This window comes from Periophthalmus magnuspinnatus, chromosome 15 (genome assembly GCF_009829125.3).
Source record: "Periophthalmus magnuspinnatus isolate fPerMag1 chromosome 15, fPerMag1.2.pri, whole genome shotgun sequence".
In the NCBI taxonomy this organism is placed as follows: Eukaryota; Metazoa; Chordata; class Actinopteri; order Gobiiformes; family Gobiidae; genus Periophthalmus; species Periophthalmus magnuspinnatus.
Genome location: NC_047140.1, coordinates 2,906,511 through 2,922,514, shown reverse-complemented (window position 1 = coordinate 2,922,514; position 16,004 = coordinate 2,906,511). Strand labels below are relative to the sequence as shown.

The following is a 16,004-nucleotide window of genomic DNA, read 5'->3' as shown; positions in this document are numbered from 1 at the left end:
GAGGACAAACAAGACAGATAGGGAAGTGATTGAGGACGTGCCCTCTCACTGTGCCCTCGTTGGCTTCACAGTTTGCCTCTGGAGATGCTGCTAAAGTGTTTGGGCAATGGGTTTAATGAAGGGAAAAGTCTTGCCTCGGAGCGGGAAACTCACCACTCAAAGTCGGCCTCTGTGCACGGGCAGGAGTCCGACTTCTGAGGAACGTACTGATCTCTGGCCTTGACACATCGCGCGTTAGCTTTCAGTTTTTGGAAACCCCTCTTCATTCCCATGATGCATGCTTGGCCCTGTAATGAATAATCCATCAGAAGCATTTCAAAGCCTCTGTATCTCCTTGTGCAGCTTGTTTTGCATGATTGTGTGACAGAATTTGAACATTTTAGCAGAGCCTAATCATGCACTTAAATATTCAGTTTTAAAATGGCGTCCCTTACTTGGTCGTGTACTTGCCACATGGTGTAGTCGTCAGAGGTGCAGCGGTGCTGAAAGATAGACCGGAAGTCCACTTTGACAAGCTGCCACTCGGATCGATGACTGAAATGACCGAAGATTCTGCACGGCATAGATTAAATAGAAAATAAAATGGCTTTGACAAGTGATCCTTTTACTCACATAAATGCAACGAAATGTAGGCCCAGTTCCAAAGAAAAACACAGAGATTGTAAAAGTAAAAAAAAAAAAAATTAACTGTCAACAACACATCTTGAGACAAACTGCAAGTATTACTGTTTAGGTTTAAGCATCTTTTTCACCAAAAATGAACCAAGACAGAAGAAAGTTAGTTAAACCAATTAAGTTCAGTAAAACTCAAATCATGTCTGGCAATAAATGTTTTTATGCTAGTAAAAAATAGATGATTAGAGATGACCCCAGAACTTTGGACCATAGATGTTGTGCAGTTTGGCTCATTAACAAGTGTCCAACTAGCAGGCCACGAAACTAATGAATTTAAAGGATCCAAAAGACTGGTGTTTCAATTTTATTTGGTCACAGAAGAGCTTTTCAGTTTAGCATGCAGTCAGGCTAAAAACCCTTTCACTACGCAGCCATTAAACCTAAACAGTGAAATTGTTATGCTTTTTTTGTTTCTCCAATTATTACTTCCATCCCCTCAATGTTTTGATGTGTTCCAGAACATACTGCAATCATCAACACTTGAACATTCAACCCTGTGCTTATTTTCGCATTTTTAGATCCTCATCAGACCCATAAATCATAAATAATGTAGCCATCCACATACGTACAAATTTGCACACATATACATATCTGCAATTGCTTCACATCTTACGTCATTATAAGGGTGTCCTCTCCAGGCTCCCCTAGCACCCCATCAACATAGAGCAGAGACGAGGTGAAGCTATATTTGTCCCAGTTTCTGCCCTCATCAAAACTCAGCCTGGGGGAGAGAACAATAGTTGGATCGCACAGAGAGAAGAAATACAGTCATGAGCCTCAGCACTGAAGCAAGTCAGACTTTTTTTAGTTGTGAAGATTGAGTGTGTTGTTAAAATCCTTGGAGAGCCTTACCAAATGTGCCTAATTGGGAGAGGTGTGTGCCGGATGGCTACCAGAGATCCCCCTTGGTTCAAGAAAAACACGCTGTACTCTTCCTGAAAGACCTGCAGTCAACATAGAGAACGTGTGCTTATTTGGGACACTTTGGAATACAACAGAATTTAAGGGTCTATATTACGCTATTTTCTGACCCAGGTTAAAATGTTGTTTCTTCATCAAAAACATTCTTGAAGTTTTGTTTTGTTTAACACACAAACCCTGCATAGTAGGCTGAGTTCAGAGCTGACAGTATTCCACCTTGTGATGTCATACGGTAATACAGGAAGTACTCCACTGTGTTTTTAAGATCCTTACACCTTCGCTAGAACCATTTGGATTATTTCACAGCTAGAATTGCCAATATTTACTGAAAAAAGTTTTTTTTTAAAAGGTAGCTGTTAGCATGAAACCTATTACAACATGACATCTGAAGATGGAAGAGAGCATTTTCAGTTTTCGAGACTAATAATCAAGAATTACTCAAACATGCGTGAATGAAACAACCCAACAACTCTGAGTATGTTTTTGATCAAGTAACAAATAATCCAGTAGCCATCCAGTTATGTTCAGCCAAACAAAACATATAACTTTTCAGTAAAGTACCCTACAACATGTAGCACACACTAATGTAATAATCCCCACGTAATCAACTGCAAACGCAATACAAAAATTTAACACTTTAAATGCAATAAACCCACAAACGTAATAAATTCTCACAAACATACTTATATTTACACTGGTGAGAATTTATTACATTTATTGGACAGTACATGTCAGAGAGTCCAACAAATGTAATACAATAAAAAACAAATAAAAGTGCACAGATTTTTTGTGTTGTTTAAAATGTAATCAATGACCTGTTTAGTACTGTATTTATATCAGCTAAAACATAAGAGTCAAGCTGTTTCATAAGAGAAAGGTGGTTTAACTGAATGTGATACACACCTGGATTATAGTTACTCTCTCTGGTACCTGGAGAGTGACTTTCTCCCTAAATACTAAATATTATCTACATGTGAAAATATGGAAATACTAAACTCACACACAACACTTAAGAAACATATAAAACATGAACATATGTATGCTTACAAAATTTCAGATAAGGTCCAGATAAACAATTCTTTGGACCACAAGCTTAAGAGTTTGGAGAGAATCAACCAAAAAAAAGACATGGAGTTGCAAAAACTCAATGATTCTCTCCAGAATAAGGACAAGCAACTGCAAGACCAGATTAAGGCACATAAGGAGATCCGGTACCTGTATAATTCTGCAGTGCAGGAAAATGTGCAACTAAAGCAAGATCTTGCAAACTCCAAAAAAGACTCAGTAAAACTCAAAGCTTCTCTTCAGAACAAAGATAAAGAGCTGGAAAACCAAAAACGGATCCAGAGGCCTGCACAGCATCAGTAATGGACTCAAATCACCGGGATTGAAGTTGGTGGATATAACTCACAAAGAAAATGAAGAATTGTCCAAGAAGATGCAGGAGCCATCCTCCAAACTGCACTCTACATAAAAGGAGGTGCAGTTTGGAAAATGGAGAAGAAGGAACTGGAGTTTTCTTAGTTAATACATTTGTGGGTAGGGGTTACATTTTTAGTAAACTCAGATTTGCACTGTCCTATTAATGTAACAAAGTCCCACAAATGTAATAATCATGGGAAATTAGTTATTATGTTTGCAGAAGATAAAAGTTATTACATTTGTGGGGATTATTAGGTTAGTGGGTGTTACATGCTCTCTGATAGGAGCCAAGGAAACAGAGGTCAAACATTCAAACGTTTTAAAGTTAATTAGATGGTGGACTATGTAAATATATTTGTGTAGCTCTAGTGGTGCCTGTCACCTCTTATTGCTTTGTCTGGAATGTTCTACAGTACGGCAATAAACCTATCTCAGCAGAGTACAGACACCAGAAAAGTATAGTGCACCTTTAAAGCCATGTGATATCAGGTTTATCTCAAAGGATAAAATTGGAGCGACTAGTGCATATCTGACTCTATCTATATCTGTTTAAGAGAGAGACGAGAGAGAACTGCCTTTGAAGTTATTTCAGATATCATATACGTCAATACTTTTGCTAAAGTATATTTTCTACAAAATCACCTACAGAATTATTTGGAATATGGTAAACAAGTCAAGGCATCAATCTTCCCTTCAAATCCTTCTCCTTTGTTGTATTTAGAGCCAAAGGCACTGGATGGTATGGCTTCTTTGTTTGGCTCCTGTGCAGATCACTGTGCACATATACATGTCTCACACATAGCTGGGTGTCGAGCCTTGGTGCTTTTTCTGTGTCAACCGCAATGTGTTCGCAGCAGCAACACTTTGAAACTGAGAAATACAAATTGTCACATAACGCGGGGCTATATTTGTACGAGTGTTGACTGTTTCTTAAAGAAGCAGAGAAGGTTTTGGTCTTTAATATTCAGTAGACAAATCCATGTTGTGTGTTTCTTTAGCCATGAACGTCAAACACATTGTTTGCAAAGAAAACTATGAGTAGATACCACTCAGTTATTTTGGACCAAATATCACCAACTCAAATGAGGTGGGTCATGGGGAATACTGAACAGACGACTTTTTAAAAAGCAATATTTTGTGTGAGTGAATGCTAAAAACAAAAAGAAATCTAATTATTTCTTGTAGACAGTATAAATTATCATAAAAACAATTATATAGAGTTGGAGTTTGTCAACTGCTTGTATAACTTTAAGCAGGCTCACCTCTCAGATCTGACCTGTAACTTGGCCGATAGCATCTCTTGCTTGTAACCATGGGGATATAGATATGTTTAATGTCATATTGGGGGATATATCATATCAGTGCAATTTTAATGTTCTGCATTATTATATTATATGATGATACACAACATTGCTACAAAAATGGATCTACATGTATTGTGCATTTTTTTTTACCTCTCTCCATGTGTTCCCCGCATCTGATGTGATGAATACACTAACATTGGTACTGGTCAGTTCTGGTCCAATCACCCCTATGAAAACACAACAACAGCATCACTCAACCAGCGTCACAATAAATGAATTACACCTCGAGGCTATTCAAGGTAGAGTGTCTTTTACCATTAGGCAAGTGAGGCTCAAATCAAATCTCTTACGTCTTGCATTTGGTGATAAACAGGATTACTCATGCAGTGCTACCATCTTTTCACCTGATGCTATGATAATTCCAGGAGCCGTGTCTTTGCTGACGATATTTCCAGAGGTGTAAGGATTCTCGGAGACATGGAGGTGCAGATGTAAGGAGCAGTACGGCTGAGGAACAATAGCACAAAGAAGATTAGACAAAAGGATCATAGAGAGGCAACATCACACGCGCACCACAGAAGCAAACCCTTAACAAAAATAGATAGTCTTTGCTCATTCTGTGAGCAATCGACGCCATTCAAATGTCAGGCTGTTTTACATGATTAATCAGCCACTCAGATGGACATGACTGCTTTTTATAATTAGAACTGGCAATTAATGACAAGCAGTTGTTAATTGTGTTAAGTATATGCATGTAACAATGACATCTTTCTTAAGTGACAAATATTCGGACAGAAGCACAGAAAACACCTTATGCTGTGGCCTGTATAGAATATGCTTGATGTCATTTCAGGAACGTGTGAAAGGTTAATGTACATCAGTATAATTCCAAGCATTGGACAGTCAAAGTCACAATGCAACTTAATGAAATAGTACAACCATGCCCACCAAATGCAGATTAGTTCAGTTCCCACAGAGTAATCTGCAGCTTGTACTTCACAGGTCACTGACACCAGAGTCTTAGTGTTTGTGTCTGATGTGTTACTTAAAACACATGTGAGCCAGTTTAAGCATTACAGCTGGACAAAGTGAATTGATGATAGTCAGCCTAAAGAAGGTCATTGACAGCAAGAAAGGACAACAAACTTATGTATACTAATATGAGACAGTATGGTCAGGTCACAAAAATAAAAGTTTCACAATGACTTGTGACAATACTAACGCTTGGTCTTCAGGGCTAAAGCGTAGTTTCATTTCTGCTGTTGTGCACTGCAGAGAGATCTCTCTGCTGTCAACTCTGCCCAACTCATATCTCTCCGTCTCAGCAAGTTAAGTTCCAAACTATAGATTTTTACAGCAATGGGGAATATGGTGAATCTCCCAAAATCCTTTCTTTATTATTCCAAAACTATTGGTTGCTTGATATTCCTGTGACCCAGGAATATTGCTATAAATATTACATACAGAGAACTTGTGTGTAAAAATGATACTGTGGTACAGTGGTCCCTTGTTTATTGCGAGGGGTATGTTCGAAAAATAATAATAATAATAATAAGCGAAATCCGCAAAGTAGTTAGCTTTATTTTTTACAATTATTGTATATATTTTAAGGCTGTAAAGCCCCTCACCACATATTTTATAGACTTTTCTCACACAGGCATTAACATTTTCTCACATTTCTCTCTTGTTTAAACTCTCTCAAAATTCAAACCGTTGTATATTATATCCCTCTTCCTTGATGCTCACTTCAAATTGTTCTTGTGCCTCTGCTCCAGCGGTGTCCACAGAGACACCTCTCTGTGCAGAGAAACACTTAAGTCCAAAGTGTTTCTGAAATTTGTCGGTGCAGAACGTTTCATCGATATTGTGGGTTTTGTCGGGGAGAAAAGAGTCACACTGTGATCCAACATTTATGTAAATCTGACCCTAATATATTGTTCTCAGTCTCTTGAGGCTGTGGTTTGGCGGGTTACAGTTAGTTTTAATATGATGTATTTTCTTGCTGTCTTCTTTAAATAGACCAACACGGTAGGACAGTTACAGCTCGTATTTATTCAACCACTTAACTCATCTCATCTCGTGTGCACCCTGTGTGCGTTCACTCTTGTTACATTTTTATCGCTGCGCTGTATGCGCTGTACTGCAACAATAAATAGGAAGCAATATTATTAGAAAATAAATAATGTATCCAACATAATATAATAAATAATATTAATTGTTAATAAAATAAGTACAAAGTAATAAACAAAACACTAATGGCCCAAATAAATGTTAATACATAAAATAATATATGTCAAATATATCAAAGGCTACATTCATGTGGGGACACGGCACGGAGGAGAAACCACGATATAGCGAGGGACCACTGTATTCTAAAATGTCACACTTAGGTTTTACAAAGAAAGAACAGTCTGTCTTGATGTTACCACTAGGTTATGAAAGGTGTTTTTCTCCTTTCAAACCACACTGTTAAGTTCTAGTCCAATGTAGTCTAGTTTATGTGACATTTCATGAACACAAGAAGTTATGTAATCAAGGTGATTAGGAACAGCAGCTCTTTTTACAGCTCCAGGTTGAGTTACCAGAGCCTGCCTCTAACGGTGGCCCACTTACCTGTTCACAATAGACCTTGTTTCCCTGGAGATCAGTGGTTGGTGCCTGCAGAAGCCGCCAGTCTCTCCCCTTGTTGTAGGTGATGTACGTTTTCACTTGGTTCTCCACAATCTTATTCGACAGGAACACCCCTTTAATCCCAGCTACCTGCAGATATGAGAACGAACAGAGAAGTGCTGAGGAGATACAACCACAGGGAGAAGAAAACATAAGCTAAATTATTCAAACTAAAGTTAAGCTGAGGGCCTAGTTCGCAGAGTGTAAAAGCGATATCTGACAGTGAAAGCTATTTTGGACCATCTGTATAGAACTGTATTATCAAAACAACATATGGTGGCGCCCTGGGACATTTTAACTTTTTGTACATTCAAAATGGACTCATGCACCCACCTGAACTCTCCCCTGTTTTATGTTTTTCCAGTGGTAGGATAATTTAAATTTGAACCGGTCAGCTGTCGGGGCAGAGTATTGCGTGTACAAAATGAGTGTTGGAGAATGCCGCTGACGGCTATATCCTGGATAACAACACTGGGCTTTTACTACGGCGTGAAGGTGATTTAAACCGAACTGCTCTGCGAAACACATTAAGCTACATGTCTCTAGCACGAGTTTATGCTGTTAAGATTGTCAGGTGCGGGATATGACACAATGGGTGTTTTGTGTTGTAAAAGGCATCGGCGCTGTCCTCGTTCAATGTCACGTATAAAAGGGGGAGAATAAGGCCCGGGCGGAAAAGTGATATGTGAAACACTTAAGAGGAGGCTGAATAAAAGGTAATGTTCCAGCATATGCTCTCGCACAGTGGGCACATCTGAGCACGCCGTTTCAGAATGGGGTTTTATGCGTGTTTAAAAGTCGTCTCCAACTGAAAATATTGTCTAAAAGTAAAGTGAAGATGAAGGTAAGCCTTTTTTGTAAAGTGTTTGTTTGGTAAGTGATGAAACAAGCTCGCGAAGTGGTTCTGGTGACAACGTTCACTGACAACAGGCTGATGTAATTTCCCAAACACTGACCGTAATGAAGTAAAATTCTATACGATCAGCAATAAGATGGAATAGGCCTATTTATTATTTGCGATTGTAAACAGGAGAGGCAGACTGTTGTAAAATGAATGTTGAAGCTCGAAAGTTGAACATCAAGACAGTTTTAGCAAGTTGTAAGTAATAAAACTTTGATCAGAACAGCCCTGCTACTATTACAAAGACTGTATACAATTTGGTATCCCAGGTTTTATATTGTTTTTTGTTTTTTTTTTGTTTTAAAGCCATACAAAATGGGGTAAGAAGTTCAAAAAGCTTGAGAAGTGGTAATCAAACAAAACAAACAAAACTGTGGATGAAAGGTAATTAAAGATACAGTAGGTATCTTTCTGGAGGTGGCACGTCACCAAGAGGATTCTATAAAAAAAAATTGAAACCATCCTTCAGAACATTTTCCATGGACATAGATGATTTTTATATCATAATGTGGAAGACTTTAGCTAAAGGAACAACATTTCCATGGAAACAGGCAGGCAGAGGCACCTCCTCCAGGTCAAATAAGAGTCACGTTTATGGAGATGCAAGCTCCCTTCACAGTAATAACTGTAAGATTTTATATGATACTGTTGCATTCCTACACACAACTCAGCTTTGCAGTCATTAAATGCTTTAAAATTGGATGCAAAAAGAATTAAGGTAAAGACTGTTACTGCTGAAGTTATCTGAACAAAAAGATTTAAGTTAGCAAGAACAAGTGAAAAGACAAAAATCCACTGCAAGCCAAGGACATGCGGCGTGCAAAAGCAGTGGCAATAGCAGTAGCAATCGATGAAATAAACTTAAGAAATATGTCTAATGCACTTGCAATACAACTGATCAGATAAAATGAATGTGTGCATCACTGGGGCTAACGCGTAAACAAATGGCTGGATTAGTTCATATAGTTAAAATTGTTTGAAATAAAATTATATATATATATATATATATATATATATATATATATATATATATATATATATATATATATATATATATATATATATATATATATATATATATATATATATATATATATATATAATCTCTTGGCATCAACATTAATCAAGTTGTAGAATGCTTCCTCTGATTACTTAAGAGGCTGAAAACTGTGTACCCTACTCCAAATGAATTGTTTTAAAATAACCCTTAGATAAATTTAGAAACACTTCATGCTGTATGTCAGGGGGCACAATATGTTCTCCGCACCAGCCAATTATTCTTGTTCCTACAACTTTATAGCTCAGTAATAGAACTATCTTGAGTGGTTGAAGGCATGTGTGGGATTTCCATTAGAAATAAAATAATGGCCTCTACTCCACAGCAGCACAAAGCACTCTGCCTGTATATCACTGTTCTCCCCTGATGATATGTATGGGGACAGCTTTGCCCAATGCAGTGTCAAATATAAAAAATACAGCAAATGAGAGGAGGAATATACAGCCCCGTGCACGTTTAAGACAGCTGTGTAAATAATGAATATATGTTTTTGTTATTCCTCAAGAAATATACCAAAATCTGGATAAGAATTTGTTTTATTATTTTGTCTAGATTTGAGTTCAGAAAAGTTTACATGATTCTATACATTTTGAAATATGAGTCAAACATACTTATTTCACCCACTCAAAGAGAAAATGGTTCCCTGCTAGAAAGAGCACAGAGCTACAGAGTTATGTAAGTATCTGCTATTCAGGAAGTACTTTGTCTTTCTATTTACAATATAAATATATAATTCTACTTGTTAATGGAGACAATTTACAGCTAAACTAGAATCATTTAACTTTTTAGGTCAGTCTACTAAATCTTTATTATTATGAGTGTTTAATGTCACACAGCTTTCCACTTGCGTAAATATATGTATTTGTTTCTGCGTTCATTGTTCAAAGTTGTCCTTGGAAAATAAGATTCACTCAGAAAATTGTCAGCTAAATGTTGTAACTAACTTCATCATAATTGTAAACCTACCAATCAAAAGCATTATAAAATATTTAATATTTTAATAGCATTCAATATGTTCTCAAATCTAGATTTTTTCTTGCTATTAATGTTTTTTGTTGATACTGTTGTCTTCATTATATAAGTTTGCCATGTTAACTGAGCTTTTGGACTGTATTATATACCGTAGTTATCAACTTTGTTTGCACTACTTTGTTAAAAAAGATCCTGGGGCACACCACCCACTACAAATGTTACTTAACAATACTATTTACAAGAAGTACTGCACTGTTAGTATTTGTGTTATGTTGTGTAGCTCTTTGGATATGCCAGTGGTTGTTTTGATAACGTTTTCACATTTTATCTGATTCAGAATTTTGCTGCAGGCGCACATAGCATTGACAATAAATCAATCAAGATTTTTCTGCACATCTGACATCTCTTCTAGCCATACCAACAGTTTAAAATGAAGAAAAATGCTGCTACGAAACACTGTAAACTTGCAGTAGCCCAGGTCCTATAAATCAGATGTATGAATGCTCTTTAGTCTGACAGAGCGTGCCGGCAGCTCCGTGTGCTCACCTCGTACAGGTCAATCATGATGTTGCCCTCGGGTCCTCCGCTGCTCACTACGCTCTCCAGCATGAGTGTGAAGAACAGCCCCCTGGACTCGGACATGTACAGGTGGTATGAGTCGTTCTGGTGCCAGTCCTGGATGGCTGCTACCACCTGGTTATCGTCCGTGCTGATTATCTGCAGGTCCTGAGGGTGCACAGACACTAGGAGATTCATAGAGCTACAAAGGTAACTGTAAAATCATTCTGTTCTGTCACAGAGATTCACTGAGAGTTTTGTTCAATCGTGCAAATATTTTTCAGAATATATTTTTCTAAATGTCACTTCTATAAAAGCCTAATAACAACTTGTTTAATGCATTTTTACCTCTCCGAAGGACACATTTAAAAGTGTTCTGTTTGGAGGGCACTACATTTATATCATACTTCTGTTCATGGCAGCTTACAAAGAACATCCTTAATGCTTTATGAAACATTGATGAAACATGTAAATTTATGCAGAAGAAGATTGGGATCAGTCATGTGGAATTATTAGATAAATTAAACATTTACAATGACTAATAATGCTAAAAATGATGCTAGAAACAGATCAGATTGATTTTTGAGGGTGTTATAAAGGAGAGCCTCGTCCAAATGAGAGTCAGTCCCGAATGGATTTTGAGAGGTCAATATGTTATTATCTTTCATTATTATATGCAGTCATATTGACGTTTTGTTAAAATCATGGTTTTACATTCTTGGTTTCTACCTTTGTGATGTTATAAACTCTATAAAAATAAAGTGAGGGAATCTCAGATTGTGCCGGTATCAAGAATACGAACTGAAACTTCAAACCAGAAACAGGAGTTGAGACTTGTCACTTCTTGACATTATTCAGTCAGGATCATGCCCAATTAGACCCAAGGCGTTTCATGCCACTCACTAAAAATAAAGATGGGCTCAGTGTAGTCTTATCCAAAGTGACAGGAAGTAGCAGAGATGTGTCCTTCACGAGAGAGCGTTGACACTACACGTGGATGGATGGGTGAGCAGGCTGATGTGGGGAAATAGATTGAATGACGCAGCAGGCTTTAAATCCCCTGTTGTTATGACATGGCTGTGAGGACACTGAGCCCCTGCTGAGCTTTTAGCACCTACACGGAGATGCCAGTACAGCTGCGGGGATGCAAACTGTCCTTAGGTTAAATGACAATAGCAAAACCAAAAATGTCTGATTTTCATAAAAAATGAGACACTGTATAACATACAGCACAACACAATAAAATTTCAAATAAAATTCCTAAAAATACAGGGTGACCACAACCTAAAGCCTGGAAACTGTTAGCTTGATTGGCAACAGATGTGTTACATTTCTGGGTATGAAAGCAAATTCACCTATGTGTGTGTGTGTGTGTGGAAAGTGTGTGTGTGTGTGTGTGTATATATATATATATATATATATATATATATATATATATATATATATATATATATATATATATATATATATATATATATATATATATATATATATATATATATATATATATATTTATTTATTTATTTATAAATAATTTGTAGGGATAATGTCTGAACTTGGTTGAGAAGTATTTTATGTTGTGGCAAGTGTTTGTAGTAAAATATAAAATGGTTGATATAAAATCTGATTTATGCATCACTGCATTTTACACAGCTGTATTTTATACCCACTTTATCATTATTAGGAATGAGGATTGGTATATAGCTTTGCCTGAAGTGCATGAGTAAAAACATTTTTATGTTTGCTAACAAACTTTATGACTAATAAATGACTAAGGAATTTGCTGCAAGAACAGTCCTGCATAAGACCCTTCCTAAAACCATCCCAGTAAGTCATCATGATGCCACAGAATGGAAATGATACACCGGAGTCTGGTTTGGAAACTAAATGCAGCTCTACCTTCTCTCACTTCCTCCTAGTGTCTTACCTTTGGCACGGTGTACTTGGGAAGCTTCATTGGGTAGAAAGCATTCCGTTTATAGGACACATAATGGACAGATTGGATCCCTATCGGCACCTAGGAAAACAATTAAGGACAATTTGTAGTTCATCACATCTCCGATAAATATTTAGTGACTCTGTACACAGCGTGTTGGCAGGAAGAATCAAGCCTCTATCAAAAGTGTGCTAATGAGGATTTAGGTGCATGGGAGGGAAGTGCAATACACAATGCAAAGGCTTCCAATTGGATCGTATCCTTTCCCCTGGATAATGAAGGCCTTTTAGTTAATGAAAAACATGACTAGATTAAGATGCAATTGAATGCGGTACTTTTACAGCTTTTAATTGTCTTTTAATGAAGCCAGACCTTGCAATAAAACCCACCTGGATGAAAACGTATTCATCCTGAACCACCAGAGAATCGGGGATGATAAATCCAGGGAAAGGCTTGCCCTTGTTTCCATCGGTGCAGTTCTGGAGTTTACAAGTTATGTACTGCGACCCTGTAGGTAAGCAAGAAGTGAGCACTAAAAATACCACAAATACAGACCAACAACCCTCTGTGGTTTACAATCAAGGTTTGGCACAGAGCATGCAGCTGGCATTACGTGAACCAGAGAGGCAACAGTTTTGGAGGCCAATTTTGATTCCCACTAATAGTAAAAGTAAGAAGGAGCTGTCCCAGCGTGTTAGCATCAGCCAAATGAGAGCGTCCCCCAGGGGCAGGGCATTAACACACAGGGCTCCACGGCTGCCACGGCGGCCAAGAAAAGAGCCAAGATACAGGCCAGGCCCTTGAAAAATGAATTAGCTTAATCATATCACGCATCTCGATGTGGCCCTTCAGACAGGGATTAAAGGTTTTGTAAGTAGAGCAAAAAAGCTGCAACCTTTCACCCATTTTAAAAATTAAAATTTGGGAGTCACAAATCAGTTTGGCAGGGAAGGGACACTGTGTAATAGGTGTGTGCTCTTTGGAGTGGACAGCCATATATACATCACAAAAAGGTTGGCTAACATCACATAATTCATGTCTTTTATTACATTGCCATGGAAACGCTATTATTACTCACTTCCTTCTGTAACGCTGATTTCCAGGTGGATCATTCCCTGTTCTTTATCCAAGCCCAATTTGGACCTGCAAACACAAACACCTCAGAAACAGCTCATTTCTACTTATAGACACAGTACTGCCTTATTGCTGGGATTACATAAGCACATTTAATCATTAAACATGCTTTGTGTCTGAGACATAGACACGATATATATACTTTACAATTTACATATGTTTGCATATTTCATATCTACCGTAAATTTCGGACTACAGAGCGCACCTTGATATAAGCCGCACCAGCTAAATTTGAAGAGAAAATCAATTTTGTACATATATAAGCCGCACCTGAATAAAAGCCGCAGGTTTTCATATTGTAACATGAGACATTTACACAGAAAGACGGTGCACCGACACGCTTTTTTTAAAACTGTGCCTGAAAATTGGCACCAACACGACAACAACACGGGATGAACACATCTGCAGGTTTAGAAAATAAAGCTGCACCAACACGGAAAATCTGCTTTTATTTCCTCTGAAAACTTTTGTCGTCTTTTTACATTGACCAAGTTGGATTCATTGATGTCGAGCTTACGTGCAGTGGCTCTATTTCAGGGGTCGGCAACTCGCGGCTCCGGAGCCGTATGCGCCTCTTTCCGCCTCATACTGCGGCTCTGCGTGGCTTGGGAACTGACACAGACACAGCTCACAGTCCTGCGTAAAGAGCCCTGATTTTCAGACGCTGTGCGCACAGGGGTCAGGAGCAACTTTGGCCCGTCCCTAATGACACACTAATAAGCTCGTCCGTAGATGTATCATGAAAATCCTGCTGGAAATCGCCACAGAAATCTATTTGATGTAGTAGCAAGTATATTATCTGCTCTTGTCTCCGCGGTGACGTATCACGTATAACACATCAGACACGACGCACAAAAGTAGAGCCACAAGCGAGTGAAAATGAGCCAAAACAAAAGTCTTTGGAGATCTTTTTAACAAAGGGGAAAAGGACAACTGAGGAGCCAGAAGAAGAGACTGCGACCTCCAAGAAAAAGAAAGATAAATTTAACAGACAATGCCTACTTAAAATCTGGGTTTGTCGCTACAGGTGACTCACGCACAGAGTCCGCTCTGCGTAACATACGGGAAAAGCAAATAAGGCAATGAAACCTTCAAAACTGCTTTGGCACATGGAGAATAAGCACCTGGGATAAAACGATACGCTACGAGTTTTTTTGTTGTTGTTTTTTTAAAGAAACTGCGGAGTAGAGTAGACATAATCACATAATCAGCGCGATGCATGATGCAGCGGTTTGGTGAGTTGTATTTTTTTAATGCACTTAAGTTGTTTTTGCCATATTTATCTGCCACGTGTAGAAGGCTTGTCCGTGAAAGTAAAACCTACATTATTCCGTTACATTATTGTTATTATACAGTGTTATCTTCATTTTAGATGTCAAAAAGTATTTGCGGCTCCCAGTGTTTTATTTTATGTGGAAAGTGGGTCCAAATGGCTCTTTGCGTGTTAAAGGCCGACCCCTGCTCTGTTTCCTTTCTGTTTCTTTATCTTAAAAACTGCATCATATCCATTTCATGATGCGCAAAATGATCGTTCAAAATCAAAACTAGTGAATTCTTCAGAGCAGAATCTTTCCCCACGTCTGTCTCACTTTTACGTTTACAGCTAGAGAGCGCCCCCCAGGGTCCGTTATCCAGTAAAATTCCATATATAAGCCGCACTGCTGTAAAAGCCGCAGGGTTCAAAGCGTGGAAAAAAAGTAGCGGCTTATAATCCGAAATTTACGGTAATTTAATACCATCATGATTAAACTGACATCACATGACCAAAATTCAAAAGAAAACAACAGATGAACACTGAATAAAACAAATGTGTTAGTAACAAAATCATATTTATCAGTGAGTCTCCACTCTGCTGTTGAGGCTCAACTGAAAAGTCAACACAGACATTTTCCTCCTAAAGTGTAATCCTTAACCAATAACAAATAATGCAAGTACAATAGTCACTTGAGTGTTTATACTCTCAGTTGTAAACAGCATTGATTCTCCCTTTCTTTTACTTTTAATATCTTTTCAACAATTTATTTTCTTATCATTTCTGTTCTGACTAGCACTAGTGAAATACTGAACCAGAATAATGGTCAGTTATCTGACAAAAAATATCTTACAATCAAAGATATTCACTTTCATACACTGCCACCACCAAAAAAAAGGTCACACACTCTAATATTTGGTTGTTCCGCCTTTAGCTTTGATTACAGCACACATTCGCTGTGGCATTGTTTCGATTTTGCTTCTGCAATGTCACAAGATTTATTTTCCATCCAGTGTTGCATACATTTTTCACCAAGATCTTGCAATGGTGATGTTAGAGTCTGACGCTGCACAAAGCCTTCTCCAGCACATCCCAAAGATTCTCAATGGGGTTAAGGTCTGGACTCTGTGGCTCCTGAACTACTCTTTCACAATTTGAGCCAGATGAATCCTGGCATTGTCATCTTGGAATATGCCCGTGCC

The 16,004-nt window shown here is 38.0% G+C and overlaps 1 protein-coding gene across 1 annotated transcript in view; it reads right to left on the bottom strand.

Moving 5' to 3' along the window:
* The window catches only part of LOC117382870 (VPS10 domain-containing receptor SorCS1-like), a 76,381-nt gene that overhangs the window by 25,581 nt on the left and 34,796 nt on the right, over positions 1–16,004 (bottom strand). The window contains exons 6-16 of the mRNA XM_033980110.2: positions 13,495–13,559; positions 12,806–12,924; positions 12,408–12,497; positions 10,469–10,648; positions 6,936–7,082; positions 4,727–4,829; positions 4,473–4,549; positions 1,528–1,619; positions 1,289–1,396; positions 435–552; positions 154–287 (exon numbers count right to left, since the gene is read on the bottom strand). Of these exons, the coding sequence (XP_033836001.1) occupies positions 154–287; positions 435–552; positions 1,289–1,396; positions 1,528–1,619; positions 4,473–4,549; positions 4,727–4,829; positions 6,936–7,082; positions 10,469–10,648; positions 12,408–12,497; positions 12,806–12,924; positions 13,495–13,559 (1,233 nt within the window). The remainder of the gene's footprint in view (positions 1–153; positions 288–434; positions 553–1,288; positions 1,397–1,527; positions 1,620–4,472; positions 4,550–4,726; positions 4,830–6,935; positions 7,083–10,468; positions 10,649–12,407; positions 12,498–12,805; positions 12,925–13,494; positions 13,560–16,004) is intronic.